Source organism: Heterocephalus glaber, unplaced genomic scaffold (assembly GCF_053883595.1).
Source record: "Heterocephalus glaber isolate CG9 unplaced genomic scaffold, H.glaber_assembly_v1.0 deba00000738, whole genome shotgun sequence".
NCBI lineage: Eukaryota > Metazoa > Chordata > Mammalia > Rodentia > Bathyergidae > Heterocephalus > Heterocephalus glaber.
In genome coordinates, this window is record NW_028258161.1 from 2,131,604 (window position 1) to 2,153,668 (window position 22,065).

A 22,065-nucleotide genomic window follows, 5' to 3' on the forward strand; every position below is an offset into this window, starting at 1 on the left:
ACTAACTTTCTTCAGGGGAAAATCTTCAGCTGCAGTGGGCTGGGGGTGGGACACATCAAAGGTCCAGAGACCTCAGGCAGGTGAGACCTGCCTTTCTTCCTGGGAGGAACCTCTTCTCTCTTCATCACGGTCCTGCTCCCAGAGGCTTCTCTATGCACACATTCATCTTTCCATAAAAAAGGAGCCCCTTTCGCTTGGCCCCGTCCATGAAATGAAGTTTTCTTTTCTTTCAGAGGTGGAGTGGGGCTTGGGAGAACTCACCATTTATTAGACTTTGACTTTTCATGTTCAAGGTGCACATCAGTTCCTTGAGTCTCAAACTAAGTCATGAAGACAGGTGGGGGGGCCAGGAAATGGGCTCAAATTGAGTTGAGTCCACTCTCATGGTGAAGGATGTGCCACTGGGAAGGTCCCGGGGAGAGACTCAGGAAGCCAGAGCTGCAGGCGGGCAGCATCTCTGCCATTAAAGCTGCTCCCATCAAGACCATCTTTTCAAGCCAGAGGTACCCCCTAAACACGGTACCCAGACAGGACGCCTTCACCGGTCTCACTCCTGTGCCTGAGCCCAGCCTTCCCAGTGTGCGTCTGGCATCCTGCCTTCCAGGGCAGCTTGCAGAGACCCATCAAGGACTGGTGCTTTGCCTGTAGTTTCCACAGGAAAGAAGGCTTCTTGTGGGCAACAGGAGCAAGGAAGGGTCTGCAGGGCACAGAACACTCGCCTGGATCTGGGTTGGGAGGAGGAGGGGAAGGGATGAGTCAGATGTTTTCGCAATTCCCTTCTTGCTGCTTTATGACTCTAACACCACAATGCATTATCATAGAGAGAGTCAGCAAAACATCCAGTCTTGGATCTGTACATGATCAAGGACAGGCTCAAGCCAGACACATTTTTGGCACCAAATGGAGCCCATCCATGCAAGTTTCCCAAATGAAAGATGACTTTTCGGTGGTTGGCTGCAAACTAAGCTGGTGCTCAAATTCAGAACCTGAAGGCTAGTAGGATGGTAGAGTGCACAAATAATAGAGAGTAAGTCAGAAGAGACTTTAGAAATCTTTCATCTGTTCCTTCTGGCTCTAGACAAGGCACATCACTTCTCTGAGCCTTAATTTCTTCATGTCCAGAAGAAAGATGACACTTCCTCTGCCACCTTCTCATAGCTACTTTGGGAAGCAAAGAAAATGCTGTGAATGAAAGCACTTTGTTAGGGTCCCCAACCTGCACACAGGATAGTGCAGAATCTTCCCTGGGGACAATTCAGAGGGATGCCTTAGGGCTTTAGTGCAATGGACACATGTCCCAGTTTACTGATACCAGCATTTTTTGCAAATTCTTTTTGAATGGTCCAAGGACCAAATTCTATTTTTCATTCAGGGTTTTATGGCACCTGGGACCATAAGTATTATGTTTATTTAGGATACTGAGTCATTTTATTCTACCTCTGAATTAAACTTACATTGATTTTCGTTGTGCCCAGTGCTAAAACAGAGGTTGGTATAAAGATGAGGCTTAAAACATGTTCAATAAAATAATTACTAAAGAGCTGTTCACGGGCTACTTAGGACAATGTAGTCCTTTGGGGAATGAGAAGGGATGGAAAACTGTTCTTGGTTACAAGCGGAAGGAGAAAATTCTGTAACCTGTACCCGAGCTGCAAGCAATCCAAGGTCAGAGCTCAACCATGCCAAGCAAAGATATGCAATTTTGTGGGGGGCCCGGGGATACCTATAAAGGGACCCAGATGACTCAGAAAAGGGAGGATGAGAGTTGAGAGTACACAGTGGGTCAGGGATGCACATGCAGCTGATGCTCAGACTCAGAACCCAGAAGGCTGGTAGGATGGTAACGTGGACACATGGATAATGAGTCTTAGGAGACATCTCGGTCAACCTCTCAACAAAGGTAGAAACCGAGCTGGGCACAGTGGCATTTGACTACAATCCCAGCTACTTAGGAAGCTGAAGCAGGCAGATTGCAAATTCAAGCCCAGCCTGGGCAACTCAGCAATTTATCAAGAACCTGTCCCAAAATAAAACATTCAAAACAAGGGCTGAGGATGTAGTTCACTGCTCCCTGGGTTCAACTCCCAGTAACTTCCCCCCAAAGTCAACAACTACTTCCTGAGCATTAGTGTCCGCTTCATTCTGGCTGTAGGAATTACCCGGGGATCATTTATTTTGGCAGTGTTAGGTCCTGTCCCAAACTCAGAATCCAGTGCTTGGGCTCAGTTTACCACTTTGTGATAATGACCTTCTGTCTCTCTCTTCTTGTAGGTCTAACCCTAGAATTCCATTCCACCCAGCGCGCGCGCGCACACACACACACACACACACACACAACCATCGGGATCCTAGGATGCTAAGATCAGAACCCAACCCCATGGATTTGAGTCCTGGGTTTGGCTCTTGCTTGGTTGGAGTGCAGGAGAGACCAGGTCTAGGACGAGACAGCAGAAAGAACTGCAGCCTAGAAGAGATGCTCAGAGAACAAACCTCAGCTCAGCAGAGCAGCAACGGACATAGGGAAGAGTAATCGGGTCAAGACCAGGACTTGAAAGCCTGGTGATGGGTGTGGCCAATACCTAGATCTAACATGCTGTGGTTTCAGAGACGGAAAGCAGGCTTGGTGCCAAGATAATAATAACTCCTACCATACATGGGGATCAGTCAGCCAGAGGCACAGTGAGGTCTGCTCTTGCTTGCAGACAGCTCAGGCCAGGCCTTCTCTGGGAACAGAGACTGAAGGATGACCAAGGGTGAACCACTAAGGACGCTTCCAGCCACTGGCACAATTCTACCTGGAGCAGGCTGGATAAAAAGGCAACGTACGGTGTTGTCAAGGTCTTAAGGGTCTATTTGGTTTCCTTGCCTCCCTGATCAGGAAGCTCACAGTGGACTCGGCACAGTACTGAGCACCGGGGTGCTTACCAAACAAACACCACCTGGCGGGCTCTGCTGTACAAAAGGGCTTAACACAATCACACTTTTTTTCATACTATGATTAATTTTCTAGCACAGTTTCTGGCACATTCCAGATATTCAATAAATATTTGTCCATTCTGTTATTTGTTCATTCATCCATTTTTAAGGAATTTAACATAAACGTTGTGCCTGCAGTGCTCCAGGCTATTTTAAGCACTTTATAAATGTTGACTCATTTAATCTTAAGAACTTTATGAAGTAGGACAAGTATTACCCTTTCTTAGAGGTGGGTAAGCAGAGGTAGACAGGTTAATCTGCCTGAAGTCACTCAGCTATTAAGTAGTGGCGACAAGATTTGAACCTATGTACTAAGGTTCTCGAGTCCACTTTTTTTCATATGTTGTCTCCCATCAAGGAGAAGTCAAGGAGAATGAAGTTTTGGTGGCCAGTGGCTTCTGAATCTCACGCTCTTCTCCTCTGTGTTATGACCCATCTGTTGAGCTACCTTCTAAGTTGAATGGTAACAATGGTTCTCTAGCTGTGAGGGGCCCCGAGGGCTGGTGACTCAAAGAATCCAATTCTCTGATAATGTATTTTAGAGTTTTTGGCTTACAGATAAAATCTCAAAGTATCTATCATACAGCTGCAGTTTGGTTAAATGTCTACCGCAGCTTTGTTTGAGAAGTTCCAATCATTTCCTGTTGATAGCTTTTCTCAATTCCTGCTTAGAATCTAAGGCACATTTTTCTTTTTTAGATGAAATATCTGTATGCATGATGAAGTTTCTTCTGTATACATCTGTGTCAGAAGCACAGATTTGGGAATCTTTGAACCTGGTGTTAAGTTCTGATGCTAGCACCATAAGTGTGGGCAAGTTATATGTTTTTTTTTTTTCAACAGCCTTAGTTTCATAATGCATGAAATGGAATACAAATTTAAATGAACTTTAAGTGGTTATAATTTGTGTGAATACCTAGCATCCCCTATTTATCTTGTGCCTAGTAGGTGATGAATATCTGGATAAGGAAAGAATTTACCCAACAGTTGGGAAGGTGGGTGTGTGCAACTCAGATTCCCAATGGGAACTACAATGGACTCTCAAGTTATCACGGGCCTGACATACAAACAACTTGATTAGGTTAATGAAAGATTCATCTGCCTCTTGTTATCAATACCATATACCCAGGTAAATATCCAGATCTCAGCTGTGTTGACTTACAACCAACTTGAATTACAACCAGCCCCTGGGAACTGATCAAGTTTGTAAGTCAGGGGTCCACTGTAAATGGAAATGAAGGATTCGGCTGGGAACTGTCATTCCTGTTGACTGTATTCCACTACACAGTGAGTTTCTCATAGAAATGCATTCATAAAAATTAAATTTGTTGAATAAAATGTTACTTAAAAACAAGAGATTTTAAAATAAACTCAACCCTCTACAGGTCTCTTAGCTTTTTAGAGGAACTCAGCCCATTCCATTTACATGTTTCTCACCTGCAATAAATAAAGGAGTTGGACTGGGATCTCCAAGCCCTCGGCTTCTGAGGTTCTATCACTTTCTCTTTTTCCCAGTACCCATCAGCCTCTTCAAGGGAGCAATGAATCTGGAACTACATGGTGAGGTGGCCACTTCCTAGCTGTGCAAATCTGCCAAATCAGCTCAGCTCCCAAGCCTTTGTTCTCCGACTTGTTCCACAGGGAACAATGTCAGCTCTAAGAGTGGGTGTGAGGGGCCGCAGAAGTAACGCACATGGAAGCGTTTCCATCACTGCTGCAATTCTAGCGGAGTCCTTTGCTGCAGATTCTGGGTTCATGTGACCTGACCACTCTGAGATCTCTGTACCCCCGAACGGCTCAACATAGGGAACCCCCATGCCCCACCCCCACCCCCACGCCCAGGTGACCAAGGTACGCCTGCCTTCTTGGGGGTCCCTGGGTACCCTCTAAATGCCAGACACTTTACTTCCTGGTTCCACCTGCCACCTCCCCACCTTCTGCTGGTGTTTTTCAGAGCCATCTGGATGAGAAGGAAGCAGACAAGCTACTGCCCGCCAAAGCCAAAGGACAGTGCAAAGGGAGCCCTGGGGGTAAGGCCGGGGAACAGGTGCAGGAAAACTTGGAGCCAGCTACTGTGATTCTCAGATGGGGGCACTGCAGAGGGCTGTGCTTCAGGAGGGCCTTGAGGCACCTTAGGGATGCAGCTTCCTCCTGGAAGAAACTTCTGGCTTGTTGGGGAAAAGTCAAGGGGCTGCACAGGTAGATAACAAAGGCCTACTCATTCAGGGAACCCTGCAGGGCACCTCAGAGGGACCAAGTCTGCTGAGGCAGCAGTACCCTGGCTGTGCCCACAAGCACAGTGGGTCACTTCCTGCACTTCCTGGCCTTGGCCTTGGCCCTCAAAACCTCACAGGGTCCTGGCAGTTCTCTTAACCCCTGGCAGCAGAGCGCAAAGAAACCTCAGTTCTTCTTTTCTTTTAATCAAAGAGCTTTGGCTGGACAGGCAACTTTCTTTGAAAGACATTCTCTCAAATCAGAAAGAGTAGCCACTAAAAGTAGCCACTACTTCTGTTTATAAGCAAGGAACAGACAAATCTAGTAAGCAAACAATAATAAGCAAAATACATTGGAAGAATCCCTACTAACAAATTTATTCTTGAATGTACATTTTTAGTTTGCAAAATAAATCCCTACGTGTCAAAAATGAAGAGCAAACTGAAAACTCAAGAGGTTAAACAGGCTCAGTCTCAAAATGCGTAAAGCAAACACTGAAAGAACTGCGAGGAAAATTATAAACACACTAATATAGAGCGAGATTCCAACAGACCTGCTCAATAATTGATAGATCAAGTAGGTAAAAATTATCAAAAATATAGAATAATTTGCATAACACAATTAATAAGCTTGATCCTATGCACATAAGAAATACAGATTCCTTTAAATCACACATAAAAGCAAATCAGAACCATGTACAGTTGGATGATATGGCCCAGAACTGAGACCGTGATCTAGTATGGAAGTTAATTTCACCAGGGAGCTGCAGGCCAGGGAGATTTATCTCAGCTCTGTGCTGTGTCACGTGGGATGGTATCAGAGAAGCAGCAGAATTTGAGACTGGAAACAACTGCATGTAGAATTGTAACAGGTCAGGTGTTCAACATTACTCTATAAATTCATCTTGCTTTTGAATTCTGGATACTCTCAGCTCTTGAAGACAGCCCAACTATCCCACCTACTTCTTTCTCTCTGGTTATTCTGCTTCAGTTTAACCGCCAGTGTTTCTAACAGAATATTTTTCAGTTTCCTTGATTTTTGAGGATGGCATGAAAACATTCCAAATGATTTCCTTTTTGTAGAAAGTCATAGTTATAGGAAGCACTAGTCGCTGATGGTAACTTGACAGGGACCTCTCAGCACCCTAATAGGGATTTCCCTCTCAGAAGGAAGCCTTGACTGTTCCTGCATTCTGGACCGGAAGTAGCCCTGTTCTAGTGGGAACTTGTGCACCTGTGGAAGGTTCTTCCAGGAGGAAGTTGTGTGGACCACTGGCCTGTGAGTCCTTAATCTGGAGCCTAAAGTCACTAACATAAAATGCAGAGTAAGTGGAGAAGAAACCATCCTGGGTTCTGGGTGCTCACAATCCCCAGGTTGGCTGCTTCCAAGTGACTCTGCCTCAAGTGCCAGCCCACTCAACTATTCAATGACTTGGCTACAGAGAATTTGCTGCTTTAGAAAAAAAGTAACTATGCACAAGTCCTAAGGTTGAAAGTCAACAGGAAGGCTTTCCACAGGAGCTTTACGATGCAGACAAATGCTACTTCTCCCCTTCTATTCATCTTTGAGGGCTCAGTAGTTCCTGTGGGAGACAGGGGCCCTTTACCCCCAAGTCCACATGTGGCTCTTCTCAGTCAACTTTCCTTTGGGTCTGACATGCGGTCTACTTATGCAACAGTTCCATCTCTGAAAGTCCTTTCTCTTGTGATGGAACACATCCACAGGTACTCAGAATACTCAGGTATTCTGATTCTCAAAGGACACCCTCTCTCAGAGAAGTCTGAGGAGCCCAGAAGCTCAGGCACTGGCCAGTGAAGGAGGCCCACCCAGGGTGCAGAAGCCCACTCCAGTCTCCTGGCTCCCACCCCGCCTTCCCTCTCAGGAACTCCTTTAAGAGCTGAAGCCGTGCCCTCATCCCAAGACTGGAGACAGCTCCCCAGGGAGCTTTGCAGCAGACTAGGCTATGGGAGGCAGCTGTTCCTGGATACCAGGAATACTGATGAGAGCAGCCACCCACTCTGCTTGGGCTTCCCAGTTTCACACCTGGCAAGACAGGACAAAAGGTCAAGAGTTTGTGTAGCTTTGTCAGGCAGGCTGACTGTGACTCCCCTTGGCTCTGACTGCTCCCCATTAATTATCCTCTTTCATATCTCAGGATCTGCTCTTGATATTAGGGCCTTTCTAATGGTACCAAGAAGATAAGGGCAGTAAATTATGTTCTTCAACTTCTTTTGTACTCACTCTTTCCTACAGGCTCACTTTGAATGAAATGGCCTTCAGTGCTTGCTGAATCAATCTCCCCTTTCCCTGTACCCTCCCTGGATTCTAGATTCCACCTGCTTAGCAAAATCTTCAATGCTCTGGTCTGAACTGTGTTTGGGCTTCCTCACTAGACAGCTAGAACTACAGTTTAGATGTCCTTTTAAGTCACAAGTACTTTTCTCTAAAGATCACCCACAAGTGGATCTTCTTTTGAAAACCTACTTGTGAGAAGCTGCCAGGCCAGACTTGGAGGGACCATGGAAGACAGAGTGGCTCTGGCTCTCAGGAAAAGGGTGGTGATTTTGCTCCTAGGATGGGGGCCGGCACTGTCTTCCAGCTGTGTCTCCCTCTGTGTTCGTCTCTCCAACTAGGGTGAACCCCAGACAGGGAATCAATTACAAGGTGGAGGATCCATGAGAACAAGGGCCTGGGGGCAAACATCTGACTAAAGCTCAGCAGCCTTAAAGGATGACTGGCCCAAGAAAAGCAGAGATTCCAAAAGCAGGCAGGTAACTATTGGGATAGACACAGAGACTGTACCAGCAATAGATTTGGCCCAAAAGGCAGACAGGAGCCTGACAACACTGAAGAGCCAGGCACTGACTGCTGATCAGACAGGCATCAAGAGCCCTGACAGTGACAGGATTGAAAGGGCCATGCCAAGCAAGTGGCGTGAGAGGGAGGGCCCAAGGTGGGCAGGAACTGTCAAGATGCTGCCGACCCCCACCTCCCCCCCCACTCCCGTGCCCCTCCCTCTCCCCTCCCCATCCCTCTCTTCCTTCCTCCCTCCCCCCCCCCCCTCCTCCTCCTCCACAGAGGCCTCCAGAGATGGCAGGAACTAGGGCAGGTTTTCTGACGGAAAGCAAAGCTGGAACAGGGCCTTGGAAATCCATCACCCTGGATTTCTAGTCATCTTAATGAGTGGCAGCCTGGAGTGATACAAAGACCATTGTGGTCACACAGCCAGGAGCAGTGGCAGGCTGCTCAGAGGTACTGCATCTCTTTGCAGTCCTTTCTCTGTACCTGCCTCAAATCCCAGTGAGGGCAAGGCAAAATGTGGGGTGGCTGGACCTGTTCTCGTCTGCTCCTCCTTTACAGTAAAGCAGACACAGCACAATCAGACCAGCTTGATGCTAAACTGCCTCCTTAACAAAAAAGAAAGAAAGCAAAAAACCCAACAAAAAACAAACAAACAAAAAAAGAGTGAAACTCAACTAGAAGCCATAACAGAGACAGAGTCCTCAGGCGGCTAGGACACCCCTCTCAGACTTCCCCCATCTGCTCTGCTCTCTGGGGCCTCCCAGCTGAGCCTTGCTGTCAGGGGAGGGCCCCTGTCACCCTCACAATCTGTCATCTTTGACACCACTTGGATCTTGTTTCCTCCGGAGCCGCCAGGGGCTAGGATGATACCACGCCTTCTGTGGGCAGCGGGCCAGGAGGCCCATGCCTGCCATGGGCACCTGGGCTGTGTGGGAGGGTAGGAGGGGTGGAGAACAGGGGACTGGGTGGTGGGGCATCCCAGCTGAATCAGTTTCTCCACACATCCCTCCTCCCTCGGCTGCCAAGCCCTCCCATTTCCTGCCATCTGTGATGCGTGTCTCTGGGGAGACCCTCTCTTTTCTGGCTTGTTCATCACAGCTGGGGACGCTGGGAACAGGCTGGTCTCCCATCTCCTTCGGGCTGATCTGCGCCCCTCTCTGTGCTGCCAAGGGACTGGCTCTGCCTGCGCTCTGTGCTGCACCCTCCTCTCAGGCAGGTGGCCGTCTCTGCCCGAAGACCCGGACTCTTAGCAAGCAAGGTAGGGACAGGGATGGAAAACAGGAGATGGTGACCACTGACTGCTGCTCCACAGACTGGGGCGCCTTCCGGCCTGACCCACGGAGTGAGCCGTGGTGAAGATCACTGGCTGTGAAGCTGCATGGACTCAGGGCTGAGTCCTGGTTCTCTCACTTGTGTGCAGCGTCTCCACCTGCAAAGTAGGCAGTTGGGCCAGAGGATTTTCTATGCACCTAACACCCAGTGAGTCCAGGATGATTCTGCAGACCTACCACTGGCACCTTCTGAGCTCCTTCTCTGCTTTTAAACCCTGCTGTGACTGTGGGCTAGCAGCAGTCACTGGTGGAGGTGCTGCAAGGGCAGAGAGTACTGACTTGGGCACTCAGACAGTCCCTTGGGCATGATCCTAAGACCCTGGTCTCATTAGTATCAGATCCTGACCAGCTGGGTGAGCCAGGCAGCTGGGAGGTGAGGAGGCTGGTCATTTCCAATTTGATTTAAACCCTTCGTTCCCCAGATCTCCTCGGCAAGGACAAAAGCAAACACCAGGTAGTCTCCCTAGCCATTCATCCACTGGCGCATTCACTCGTTAAACCCTTATGAGGCAGTACAACATCATAAGGAGTCAGTGGAATTAGTCTGATCTGGTTTCTAAATCCAGCTGTCACTAATTAGCTAGGTAACGCTGGGCATGCGACCCAACCTCTTCTGGCCTCAGTCGCATTATCTCTAATGTGAGGAAATAATGGTAGTACCTACTTCCTGGACCATGCACAGGGGGTACGTGGCACCAATTAAGTGCTCAACAGATAGTTTTACTGTTAGAAGCATTAATTTGCCAATGATTCCATGGGGCAACATCAGCAGAACAATGCCCACCCATCACCCAGGGAGTACAGGTGTCCCCCCAAAAGACAAGCTCCTCGTTTCTGAAGGCCAAGAAAAATCTCTTCAGTAGGAACTGGGGTTTAGTTTGGTGGCATAAATCTCTTACCCTCACCAAAAAAAAAAAAAAAAAAAAAGTGAAAATGACTCGTGGAAGTTCAGAACAGATTTTCAGATACAGTGATACCTCCATTGCTGAACTTAATTTGTGCTAAATTTATGGTTGAACACTGAAAAGTTTGAGAACTGAACATATTTTTCCCATAAGAAATAATGGAAAACCAAATAATTGGTTCTGAGGCCCCCAAAATTACACTTATAAATTCATTTTTCCAAGACATTTAACAAATTTTGCAATGATTTCTTTCTTTAAGTCTACCATGGTTCACATAGTTTTCCTTTTAGCTTTACTGCTGGTATCACTAACTTTCTTTGGAGCCATCGTTATGATATTTCACGAAAATAAAGCGAAAAAAAGGCAGCAGTACAATGTGACAACTGTTCTAACGCACGAACACAAGTGCTAAATGTTGTCTGGGCGAGAGCAGCACTGAGACTGAAGCGCCACCCCTTTGCGTCCGTGGTGAGATGCGACAGGGACGTGACTCACTCCCAGCCCATACGGAATTTTTTCAAGTCAGTCTGTCAGTACCACCATGAGCAAAGTTACCAACACCAAGAAGAGAAGAGTTTTTTTTCAAACTTCACTGTTCGAGTAGTGTAAAATTCAAGCTTGGAGCCATTTGACAACTATCACTGCAGTTGAGACATTTTTAAAAATCTGTTTCTGAAGGGACTGCCCCAGCTCAGGTGTGGAGGCTGCCATTTTGGAGAGGTGGCTCAATGGCATGGCTCTCAGGACAAGGAAGGTCCTGCCCTCACAGACCAGCATGTCCAAGATCCTGCCAGCCTCTCCCCACACATCCCAGTTCCTGACCTCTTCCTCCCCACAAATGCAGAGCAAAGCAACCTCTAATTTGCCTGTTGCTGGCAGCTCTCAGCCTGTCCTTGCCACCACCCATATAGGCAGTGCTGGCCTGTCTGCCCCTTTAGGATGCTGCGGAGACTGCTGAGTGAGGAAGTCGATTTACTGCTTCCCATTAGCCAGGCCTCTGACAGATTTCAAGGGCCTCAGCCTGACATGGGCACACATGCCAGCTAGGAAAGGTCAGGCCCCAGGAGCATGGCCAGCAGAGGCTTCCGAGATGAGACTGACACAGTGGCCCCACTGATGGGCCATCAGATGGCACATGGCACATGGCCTTATTTATTTTGTCTTAATTTGACAGCCTGAAAATTTCCTTTTGGTTTAAACACATTTAGATGGTCCTATCTTCCCTCTGTTGTCTTCAAAAGCCATAAATGATGTCTCTAAAGGTGCCTACATGCTGGCTGATCCAGAGGGCTCATGAACAGAGACAGCTCTGTGCTCCCAACACCCGTCCCTGCTTGGCTGACCATGCTCTTGGTATAGGAGGGCACTGGAGCAGGAGGTAGGAGGCCCAGGCACTAGGCCTGATGCTACCAGTGTTTGCCTGAATGACCCTGAGCACATTATTTAATCTCTTTGGGCCTCAGCTTGCTTGTCTAAAATGGAGAACAACCACTGTCCTAAATGTGTTTCACGATAATCGTGTGGTTAATTATGTGAGGTCCTCTTACAAAGAGACAAAATTGTGAAAGGGACTTGGAAAGCATAAAATACATTAAAAATAGTTTTGGACACAAATGATTTCAGATGTTGCTCTCATCTGTCCCCTTGAGCAAAAACCTCCACGACTTGCCTAAACATGAATACTGTGGGTTACAAGCTCTAGTATGGCCCTGTCCCAAGTCCTTGCCCTGGGTACAATGTAGCGCCTTCCAAGGCCTGATTGATATTGTCACCGAGGGAAGATGCAGCTAAGTTGTAGGTATCACGCCCAGGGATTAGGAGCAGCCAGAGGAAAGCTGGGAGGGGAGTCCCGGGTGGGTGGGATGGGGACGCTCCCTCACTCTCTCCTTGTATGAGGGGAGAACGGCCCTGGCTCCATAGATGCAAAGCAAGCCCTTCTCTTCCCTCTCAGCTCCCAGTGAGGCTTTTTTGGCGGTGGGGGAAGAAACTGCATGCCACAGACCCTCTCCAGTGTCTGCAAGCTTCTCTGCCTAAGGAAGCCATAGGGCCAAGCTATAACCTCCCTGTTCCTTAAAGCTGATCCATAGTCACCCTCTAGTAACAAGCTCTGTGATAATCAAAATAACTGCACATTACAGTTAATCTTGCAGGAAACAGAATAGATCTTATTACTGCCCTTTATGTAGAGGCAAACTAGACACTGAGTTGTTATGAGACCTGCCAAAGGTCACAGAGCTGGCACAGGAACCCAGGTCTTCTGACTAAAGAGCCCGCAGCAAGATTTCAACTACATGGTGAACAGCTCCAATTGGCGCATCCCAGAACCTAAGGAGGGAGCAGGGTCCGTGCAGCTAATGTGGTGGTCTGGGGGCCTGGACGAAAGGAGAGAACAAGAGTTCTAGGGAGCCAGAAATATATCCAAAGAGTCGACGGTAGAGCCAAGGGTGTCTTCCACTACCAGAAGGAAATCCTAGCTCTCTTTGTCCTCCTAGTCATCCACCCAAAGAGCTGGAGAGAAAAACAGAGCTCCAAAGGCAGTGCCTGAGTGGTGACTGTCCGCTAGGACCCAGGGCTGCCTTTCAGGGCTGAGGTATGGCCATAGGAGGGCTCCCAGAGGGGTGGGAACAGGGCTACAGCCTGCAGCCCAGCCCAGCCAGTTGGGACACAGCACCCTGCTCCCAGAGAATGAGCTCCTCAGCACAGATGGGTGTCATTTCTAGTGGCCTTTGCTCCCACTCTCCCAAAAAGCTGCAGCTCTTACTGCTAATCAACAATGCCCCTCTCAGGGAAATTTGCAGAGTTTCACATTCGTGATGTCAGAGCTCAATTCCAAGCAGTGAGGAAATAAGCAAATTAAAGAAAAATGGTACAGCTAAGTTCATTACCTTTATTTTGCAAGCAAGTTCACAGGGCCTCCTTCCTGGGAGGTGAGACTGTCCATGAGAAACAGACTCTTAGCTGTGCTGCCAGGTGCTGAGCCTGTTGAACCTCGTGGTCAGATCTCCATGAGACCATGTTTGCAGGGCACCCAGCAGGATGGAAGGAGCATACAACTTTAATGTATGCTCACGTGTTCTCCCTGCCAAGCAGCACCTTCCAGGTTCCCTGGGCGTTCCCGGATGGGGACAACTCTTGCATCACATGCACAGTCACCCCCTTCTACTGAAATCCATGACAACTCCAGAACTATCCTAAATACCACACTGATCTGCACTGGTGAGAATGTGAGGCACTTTGCCCCATGACTCCTCACTCGGGGCACCATCCAAAACCGGGGCATCTCTGCCGCAGGTGTGCAGGCTCCAACCCTCCCAGGGACCTCAGCACAGCCACCTGGGCTCTGCCTCTAGGTGAGTGTTCACCAGAAGGCTCTGCCATCGCTAATTTCCTGTTATCTCAAGAAGTCCATCATAACCCATTTCTAAACTACAGCCACTTCCTGTTCAGTAGCAACCCAAGAGAAACCATGGCACCATGAACTATGACAGCTTTTCTCCTTAGTGAACCAACAGTGTACAAGGGGAGGACACTGGTAAGAAGGAAGCTACAGAGTCACCCATGTAGGGCCTCTGGTCAACTACGAACTTTCCAACAAGCCGAAGACTATGGTCACAACAGTGATAACTGTAAGTTAAGTGACCATGAAAACCCAAATCTGAGATGCCCCAACATTCAAAAATTTTCAAGCTCCACCAATGTGATACCTGAAATGGAAATTCTGTACATGCCTTATACAGTTGACATGCAGGCACACTAAAAATAATGTTTAAAGTTTTCTTAAAATTATGCCTCTACAAACAGCCTAAAACATAAATGAATTTCGCGCTGAGACTCGGGTCTCACGCCCCACTCAAACACACAACTGTTCCAACAATAACAAGACAAAAACAAAACACTCCCTCATCTGAGCATTTCAGACAAGGGATATTCGGCCAGATTTTCTGCTGCTGGTATGAATGAAGGGTTGTCCTGTCCCCATCATAGGTCAAACTGCAGCTGTGCAGAGCAGAGCAGGACACAGGGTCAGAAGGCAAGGCTTACAGTCCCAGTGTGGCCGCTTACTAGATGTCTGCCTCAGGCAAGTCCTCTGACCTGCTGAGCCTCAGTAAGAGCGGATGATAATAGTACAAGCCTCCCGGGATGGTCGGGTCAGATGAGATCGGAGTACACACAGTGAGAGGAAAGGGGGCGTGGGGTATTTGGAACCCTGTATGCCATACCAGATTTTGCCTTTCCTCAATCAACTGGCAGTCATCGTTCTTAACCTGGAACCTGACACCCCTGCAAACACAGCCCCAAACATGGCATTTGGCCCCACGACACTGCAGAAGGTCACCGGTACCTTGCAGTCTAATGCCCTCTTAGCTCACCTCATGTCCCTGCTTTCCCCAATCCATTCAGTGCCAGTGCAGCTGCAGACTGGCATGCCAGGCCACACAAGCCACCTTATTTGTTCCCTGTTTCTTTCCTTCTACCCCTCCCCTAACCATTTGTCTCTTTCCCTGTCCCTCTAGCCCCCTCAGACTCTGGATTTGTGCTTTATCTCCAGTGAGTTTAATGCTTCTCTGATAAGACCAGTTAATCCTCTGCTGCTCCTCTTTTGCCGAGATGGAAGAGATTAGAGGCAAAAGGGTTAGCATCTATTCTTCAAGGGCACTCAGGACGTGTAGCGGGGAATTGGATCCTGCTTTCCCACCTGATGCTCTAGACCAGGGTCCCCAGTGTTTCTGGTTAGGAGCAGCATTGGCTTTTTCCAACTCACGAGCCTCTTGACAAGCATATGATGGAAATGGGGGCATGAGTACTGGTCGAGAGGCCTGGAGACTCACCATGTCCCCTGGACAGCCAGGGCGATCTGGTCCAGAAGAGTAAAATGCCCAAAGGAGGCAGCTTTATGACCAGCAGCAGCATGTACCCGGTAATAAGAAGGTAAGACTAGTTCAGGAGGAAATGACTCTCCCAGGCAAAGTCTGGGACTTGCAGAGTATATGATGCAGGTAGAATGGTGCTATAAGGCTTGGACATCATGTTTCCTTGGGCGGACACTGATTGCTACTTTATGGCAGGAGGGGTATATGAGAGTGAGGCTTTGGCGTCTGCTGCATATCAGTCCCAGAATACAGAGCCCAGCAAGCAGACGGAGGAAGAGCACACTGAGAAGGTGACCACCTGATAGGGAAATTCAGAACAAAATGGACTCAAAACCACAGTGGCATTAAACTGTATGTGTTAGCGCTAAGCAACCACTGGAGTGTCAAGAGCTCAAGAGCTTTGTGGGGTAGGCTTAGGGTTAATATGAAAAGCTACTTTGAAGAGATGATTTGTTGAAGAGCACACAGACTATATGAAGTCATAAAATGGCTCATTTATCCAGTTATATTATATTTATTGAACATCTGCTCTGGTCCAGGTCCTGCTAGTAGAGAAATGGATAGACTATCTGCTTCCACAGCACTCATAGTCTAGCAGCATCCATATATTCTAGACCACTATAACCTCACTAACTGTAGCAAGTAAAAGAACAGGGCATTATGAAAGAGCAGAGCATGAGGACCCTAATTAAAATTCAAATTGGGGTGGCTTCTACGAGACTCAAATTAGGTCTAGAATAGGGCAGGAAGAGCATTCCAGACAGAGAACAGCAGCAAGGGAAAAGTTCTGAGTTGGAATAAAGCTGGATCCTTTGAAGAACGGGAGAAGGGTGACATGTCTTAAGAACAGAATTCAAGCTGGTATGAAGACACATGCCTAAATCCTAGCACTCTGGGAGGCTGAGGCAGGAGGACTGCAAGGTCAAGCCCAGCCTGGGGAAACTCAGAAACTTAGTGACTTATTGAGACCATCCTGTCTTCAAAAAAAAGGAAAATCTTAATGGGAAGAGATTTTAGAACTTTATCCCCATTGTGACAGAAAACCACTAAAAAGCTTAAGCAAGAAAGTGATAACATCCATGTTTTGTTTTGTTTCAGTGTTCAAATCACAATTTTGGACACACTTCTATTCTGGATGCTGCTCAATTTCACACTTAGTTCAGAGAAGACATACCCATAAAACACCCCAAAACATTATTTTAGCAGACTAACATGTGACTGTGCTCTGTTGGATAGTACCATTCAGATGTACAAAGTTCAAAGGCAGATAGCATCCATGTTTTGAATCTATCACTCTGCCTGCTGCATGGGTAACAGCCCAGAGGGAGGGCAAAGAGGTGAAGAGTTCAGTTAGAAAGGCCAGGCAGGAGTGGGTGTTAGATGGTGCCATGTCCCAGGATGGGAGCAGTGTGATTATGGAAAGTGGTGGCTGGATTACAGATGCCTCCTGCAGACGGGGTTTGTAGGGTCTGAAGATGGAGTGAACATGTCGGGAAGAATCGGGGTGTCACACGATGTTTCAGTTTGAGTAGTTTAGGGAGTGGAGGTGTTACTAAGACAGGAAAGGATGGCAAAGGTGCAGATTCTAAGTGGGAGCTACAGTGGACATCGAGAGTTCAGGTGTGGGTACCTTCGGCTTGAGGTGCTCTTCTAACAGCCAAACGGACACTGTGCACAGACTCACACACCTGGACTAGCGTTGGCTGCCTATCACCTGCCACAGGCCCTCTCTTACCACTGGGATGTATGAAATTGCCCAGAGCGGGCACAAAATGAGAAGAAAAATATTCTGATGAACTGCATTTTGTGGTAAGATAGAAATGGAAGAATAGTTGGGAAAATAGCATAGAAGCTAAAAGATGGGGGTGATTCAAGGCAAGAGGGAGCTGCAAGCCACATGGAATATTACTGGAAAGGTTAGTGTCTTTTAAAAGTGTCGGCTGGATTTGGCAATAAGGAAATCACAAACTTGAGCAAGAGCAGTTTCCAAATGGATAGAAACCAGCTTGGACCAAAGCAAACAGGCAATGGAGGTGGGTGGGCAGTCAAATTCTCAGTAACCCTGGCTCTGGAGGAGTGGCAGAGACAGGAATGAGCTGACTCCGGAAGCCGAGGAGTGAGCTGAGACTTGAAGTTTCTCCCAATTGGCAGGTGCAATGGCTTGCATATTGCTTTCATCCCTGGCACAAGAGCCCCATTCCCTGCTTAAACCTCACGAAGGAAACCTCTTGGGCTTTGTGCTCCAGCATTCAAAACTTTTCATCGTAAGTCTTCTGCCTCTGTTGGAAAGCTCCTGCACACCCAGAAGGAAGGAACAAGGCACAGAAGAGCCTGCAGACAAACTCTGTCTGGTCAATATCTGACTTTAACTTTCTCTTTTCTAAATTGTTGCCCTCGGCCCTCAACCTACCTTTCAGACCTCATCTGTTGTTCTCCTTGAAAACTCCACTGCAGCCAAGTTATGGCAACTTAAAACACCGTCTATCTTCCCCTCTCCAACCACCTGCTGTCTTTCTGCTTTGGACTTAGTCCCCCGTCCTTGCCTTGCTGGATGGCAAGACTAGCTTGAGTCTTTTCACCTTGAGAAAAGCCTGTCTGGTGCCCCTCCTCTCTCAGGCATTTCCCATAAACTGCCAGGGACCACTGGTTTTTCCTGCATGTGAGGGAACAGTGAGACTGTCTACATATTCCATTGTTGTCTTTGTGGCCTATACCTCAGAGGCACTTGGTAAATACTGGTATGTTGGTGAGATTATTGAGAAAAAGCCAGCAGTCGTTTCTCCCCAAAGGGTAAACATGTGTAATAGTTGGTTCAAGGCTGCATTAGAGATATTCCCCAAAGACACACAAATAGGTGCTGCAAGTGTTCACCAGCCTGGCCTCTACAGTCATCTGAGGAAGTGCCATGTTGCTTGAGTTCAAGTTCAAATTGAGCTGTCAAGGCCATCAACTATTTCAAATGTTCTTCTGGAAGCCTAACTCTTCTTGGAAATATTTAACACTTATACCACAAAAGTTTATGTTTTCTTTTAACACTGTAAATAGAGGGTCCTTGTCATTTTAAGCTGTGGATTTCCTAAGGCACAGTCCTTTTGAAAATTCTGGAAAAGCACCTTTCTGACCCAAACTCCTTCATCAACTCATGCTTCATGTGAGAGCAAAGGAGTGAAGATTCAGCCTGCAGTGTTCTTACTACTCAAGGACATAATAGGACATGATAACCAATGGACTGCAGGAACTTTCATGCAATATGAGCTCACGTTAAAAAGTAGATCCTGGCAAAGTTTTCAGGGCATAAACATTTTGAGGAAATTGGTTCAATAAAATCTGGGCTCCAAAGTGGCCTTCAACACACAGCAATTATTTCAACCGTGAAGAGACAGGAAGATTCTGGATACAGATCTATACTAATACATTTTATGATTTCTTGGGGACTATTTTTGGTCCCCTTGCACCAACGACACAAAAACTAGGAAGCTTGAAATATCAAAAGTAGCACTTAGGAAACAAAACAACAACAAAATAAACAATAAAAAAGAACCTCTCTCCAAATCCCAACATAAGTGGGGGGTCGGGGAATATGCTGCTCACAAACATTGTTTCCAATGTGGACAGAACTTCCTCTAGACTCAAGGAAGTTCCACCACCACATCCGTTTACATCTCTGAAAGCAGAATAGACATCCCATGTCTTATGGAAAGAACTACTTATTTATATATTTGTGTTTCTGATTTACTGACTTACAAGAGATTTGAAACCACAGACAGCCCCTGTGCGGTCTTGAGAAAAGTGAGGCTGCTTCTGCTCAGGCCCACTTGGCCTCCTCTCCCAGGGGCTTCAGGCTATCAGACCAAGAGGCGATTGTCCCCCAGCTTAGTTACCCACTGCCACCTTGGGGAGGTCCTTGCCCTGGTCTGTGGCTTTCTCTGACTTGGCTGGAAAGAACAAGTTTTGAAAAGTAAAAACAAAAACAGGTTCAAGACACATGGGTTGAGTTATAATCATTCTCTTGAGGGTATGTCTTATTAAATGGCATGATTCACTCAAAATAATATGTCCCATTTCTCACATCTAACTGTCTTCCAGAAAGACAAGCACACAGTTTGCAGAGATACTGCGAACGGGGGATTCATGTTTCTTCACTAGGAATGAGATTTCTACAGCACTGTTTTTATGCTCAAAGAGAAAAGTGCAAATTCTAGGAGGAAAAAGGAAACAAAATGAGCTGTCAAAATTCCTTTTAGCGCCTATGACTAGTGTTAACTTACATGCTCCCAGAGTGCAATAAAAAGCCTGGGAATTGCTGCTGAAAAGATGGTTTGAACTTTTAAAATGAGAACTCCCCCACCCCATGTCTGTATTAGATAAACCTTGGGTGCTCTAGAGTTTTAGATTAGGTGATGAAATAAGGCTGACTCTCTGGAAAAGGGTTTCCCTACAGGCTACAGGCTAACTAGGGTGTTCTAGACCTACAGTGTAACAGCAGGTAGAATGCAGGCCCCAGACCTTTTAACCATTGTAGTTACTAACTACTCAGTCTAGTTCTGAAAGGTGGCAGGCGGCGAGTTATGAAAATTTAGTTTAAAATAAAAAGTCTTAGACACGACCGCCCATAGCCTGGGCTTCCAGGGCAGACTGTCGGCCCCTGGTGGCTAAGCAGCCACGGCGATCCTGGGTCTCCACCGCAGCAGCCAAACCTCACGCGCACCGAGCGGCGCTGCTGAAAGAAGTTGGAGAGCTCCCAGCTTGACAGGAATCTCTGGTGGGCTGGGCGCGAGGAATTCCTTCCAGTGCCTCAATTAGGAAGTTTTGAAAAGTAAGGACCCTAGACAGATAGAAGGAACTCATCCTTCTGTGGAGAGTAAGAACTCCCCGCCCCGCGCCGGAGGGCTGCGCACACAAGGCCATCGGCCCTGCTTGGGTGGGACGCGCGCCTGGTGTTTTCCGGCTCCCCACCGCCCCAGTGCGCGTCCTCAGGGCATGGAGCCAGGCTGGTGGCCCGGTCAGGTTAGCGGGTCCAGACGGAGATGCCTGCAGGCTCCCCAGCTCGGGGGACAAGGGCAGAACCATCAACTCCTCCGACGCCTTGGACCTGCTCTTCTTCCAAGCGGGCCAGGGCTTCTCCTAAGGGCGCACGACACAGCCCATGTGCCCGGGCACTACACCACACTCCTCTTCCTACGCTTTCCCCCAAACTCTTCTCGGGGAGCCCTGCAAACACGTGGAGCCCCGAAAACTCCCAGGGCACTCGCCAGCCAGTCACCCCCACCTCTGCCTCTGCAATCCTCCTCGTCGTGTTCTTCCCGCCCCGCAAAGCTCTCCTCACGTTTCTGGGGAGTCAGAAGCAAACCACGAGAAAAATGCCTCCGTGAGGAGCCTCCCTACACCCGCCCTGTCCCTGAAACAAAAGCGCAGGGAGGAGGGAGGTGGGTGGGGAGGCGGGAGAAAGGTTTAGAAAGAGGAGAGGATGGGGAGCGGCGCGGGGGAGCCAGCTGGGGAGGGGTCGGGTGGAGAGCGGAGACGGGCCGGGACCCGCTCCGGTCGCTTACATGCCCAGGTCGCTGTAGGTGTTGAAGAACTCCATCTGGTTGCACGCCTGGATCCAGCCCACGACCCAGGTCTCGTGGCGGGGGATGGGGGGCATGACCACGCGGGCCGAGGCTTTGAAGTAGGGGGTCTTGTAGCGCAGGACGATGGGCGAGGTCTCCTCGATGCGCGTGGGGCACTGGTCGATGGTGGCGCACACATCGTACACCACGATGTTCTCGCGCCGGATCCGCGCCTTGCAGGTGATGCTTTGGATACAGCCCATCCTGCCGCCCGGCGCCGGCGCGGCGCGGCGTGGGGCAGCGCGGGGACCCGCGCGGGCAGCCGGGGGCGCCCCTCACGCCGGCATGGCGACGCGCGCCGCTCGCTCCCGGGACTCAGCTCGCGCCTCGGAGCCGCGAGCCGCCGCCGCCGCCGGGCATCCTCGGGGGAAGCCCCCTCCTCCCGCAGCCCACGCCGCGTGGGGTCCCAGCCGCCCCGACGCCCGCCCCCGCCCGCCCCCGCGCTCCGGCAGGGCGCGCCCAGCGTGCGCTCCTAGCAGGCGGCGGGCGCCCTCGCCGGCTCCAGCGCCGGGGCGGAGGGCCGGGAGGGGAGCAGCGCTGCGAGTACGGGTGCCCACCCCGGGCCGGAGCCCCCCGCCCCTCGCCGGAGAGGAGGAGGAGGCGGCGGCGGCATGGAGCCGGGGGAGGGCGGCGGCGGCAGCGCCCGCTCTGTCTGCCTCCGCCGCCGCCCGCCGCCGCTGCATGAACCTCTGCACCGCGGCTGCCCCCCGCGAGCAGCGCACCCAGCGGCAGGCGAGCGGGCGGCGGCGGAGAACGAGCTCCCGCCGGCCCCGCCCCGCAGCCGGACCTCGCGGACGCTCCTCAGCCGGGCCGCCCGGGCCTGGGGGGCGCTGGAGGGCGCTATGGGGCGGAGGCCCGGGGCGGAGGGCCCCACGGGCTGGGGCTGACCGGGACGCGCGGCGCGGAAGACACGGGCAGAACGCCATGAGTTTTGTCCCTTTCCGGCTGCCGTCCGGGTGGAGGGGGCGGTGTGTAGGGGTGGGGGTATTTAAAGGGCCGCTAGCTGCGGGGTGGGCCCGACGCGTGGGTCGAGGCGGGGCTCTAGGAGGTGGCACTCAGGGCTGGAGGTGTGAGTGGGGTCCGGGCCGGGCCCCCGCGCATTGTGGTGGGTGGGGCCGAGAGGGTGCTGGGCTGTGTAGAATGGATGGGACCCCGAAGCCTAGAAGGGGATGTCGAGGGCGCCCCGTTATGCAGGATGCAGCTTGTTAGACTAGAGAGGGACTTAAGCTCCCCTGGCGTCCTGTTGTGGGGAAGGCTGGAGTGCCGGCAACAGCAGTAGCAGGATGCGATGGATTTACCCCTTCCCTAACTGGCTTGGCTCTGAAAGCTTTCATTTCTAACACTGGATAGTGAGAGT

At 49.5% G+C, this 22,065-nt stretch overlaps 1 protein-coding gene and 1 long non-coding RNA gene across 3 annotated transcripts in view; one reads left to right on the forward strand and one right to left on the reverse strand.

Moving 5' to 3' along the window:
* The window catches only part of Fam78b (family with sequence similarity 78 member B), a 92,845-nt gene extending 71,857 nt beyond the window's left edge, over window positions 1-20,988 (reverse strand). Inside the window, exon 1 of one of the 2 annotated variants that reach the window (XM_021244702.2) lies at window positions 20,649-20,988. In XM_021244702.2, the coding sequence (XP_021100361.1) occupies window positions 20,649-20,911 (263 nt within the window). In that variant the 5' untranslated portion in view covers window positions 20,912-20,988. The remainder of the gene's footprint in view (window positions 1-20,648) is intronic. The other variant, XM_004865190.3, reaches the window with a different exon arrangement.
* LOC101719925 (uncharacterized) overlaps window positions 20,584-22,065 on the forward strand; it is a 142,376-nt gene continuing 140,894 nt past the window's right edge. The window contains exon 1 of the long non-coding RNA XR_015449472.1: window positions 20,584-20,717. This is a non-coding gene — a long non-coding RNA (uncharacterized LOC101719925). The remainder of the gene's footprint in view (window positions 20,718-22,065) is intronic.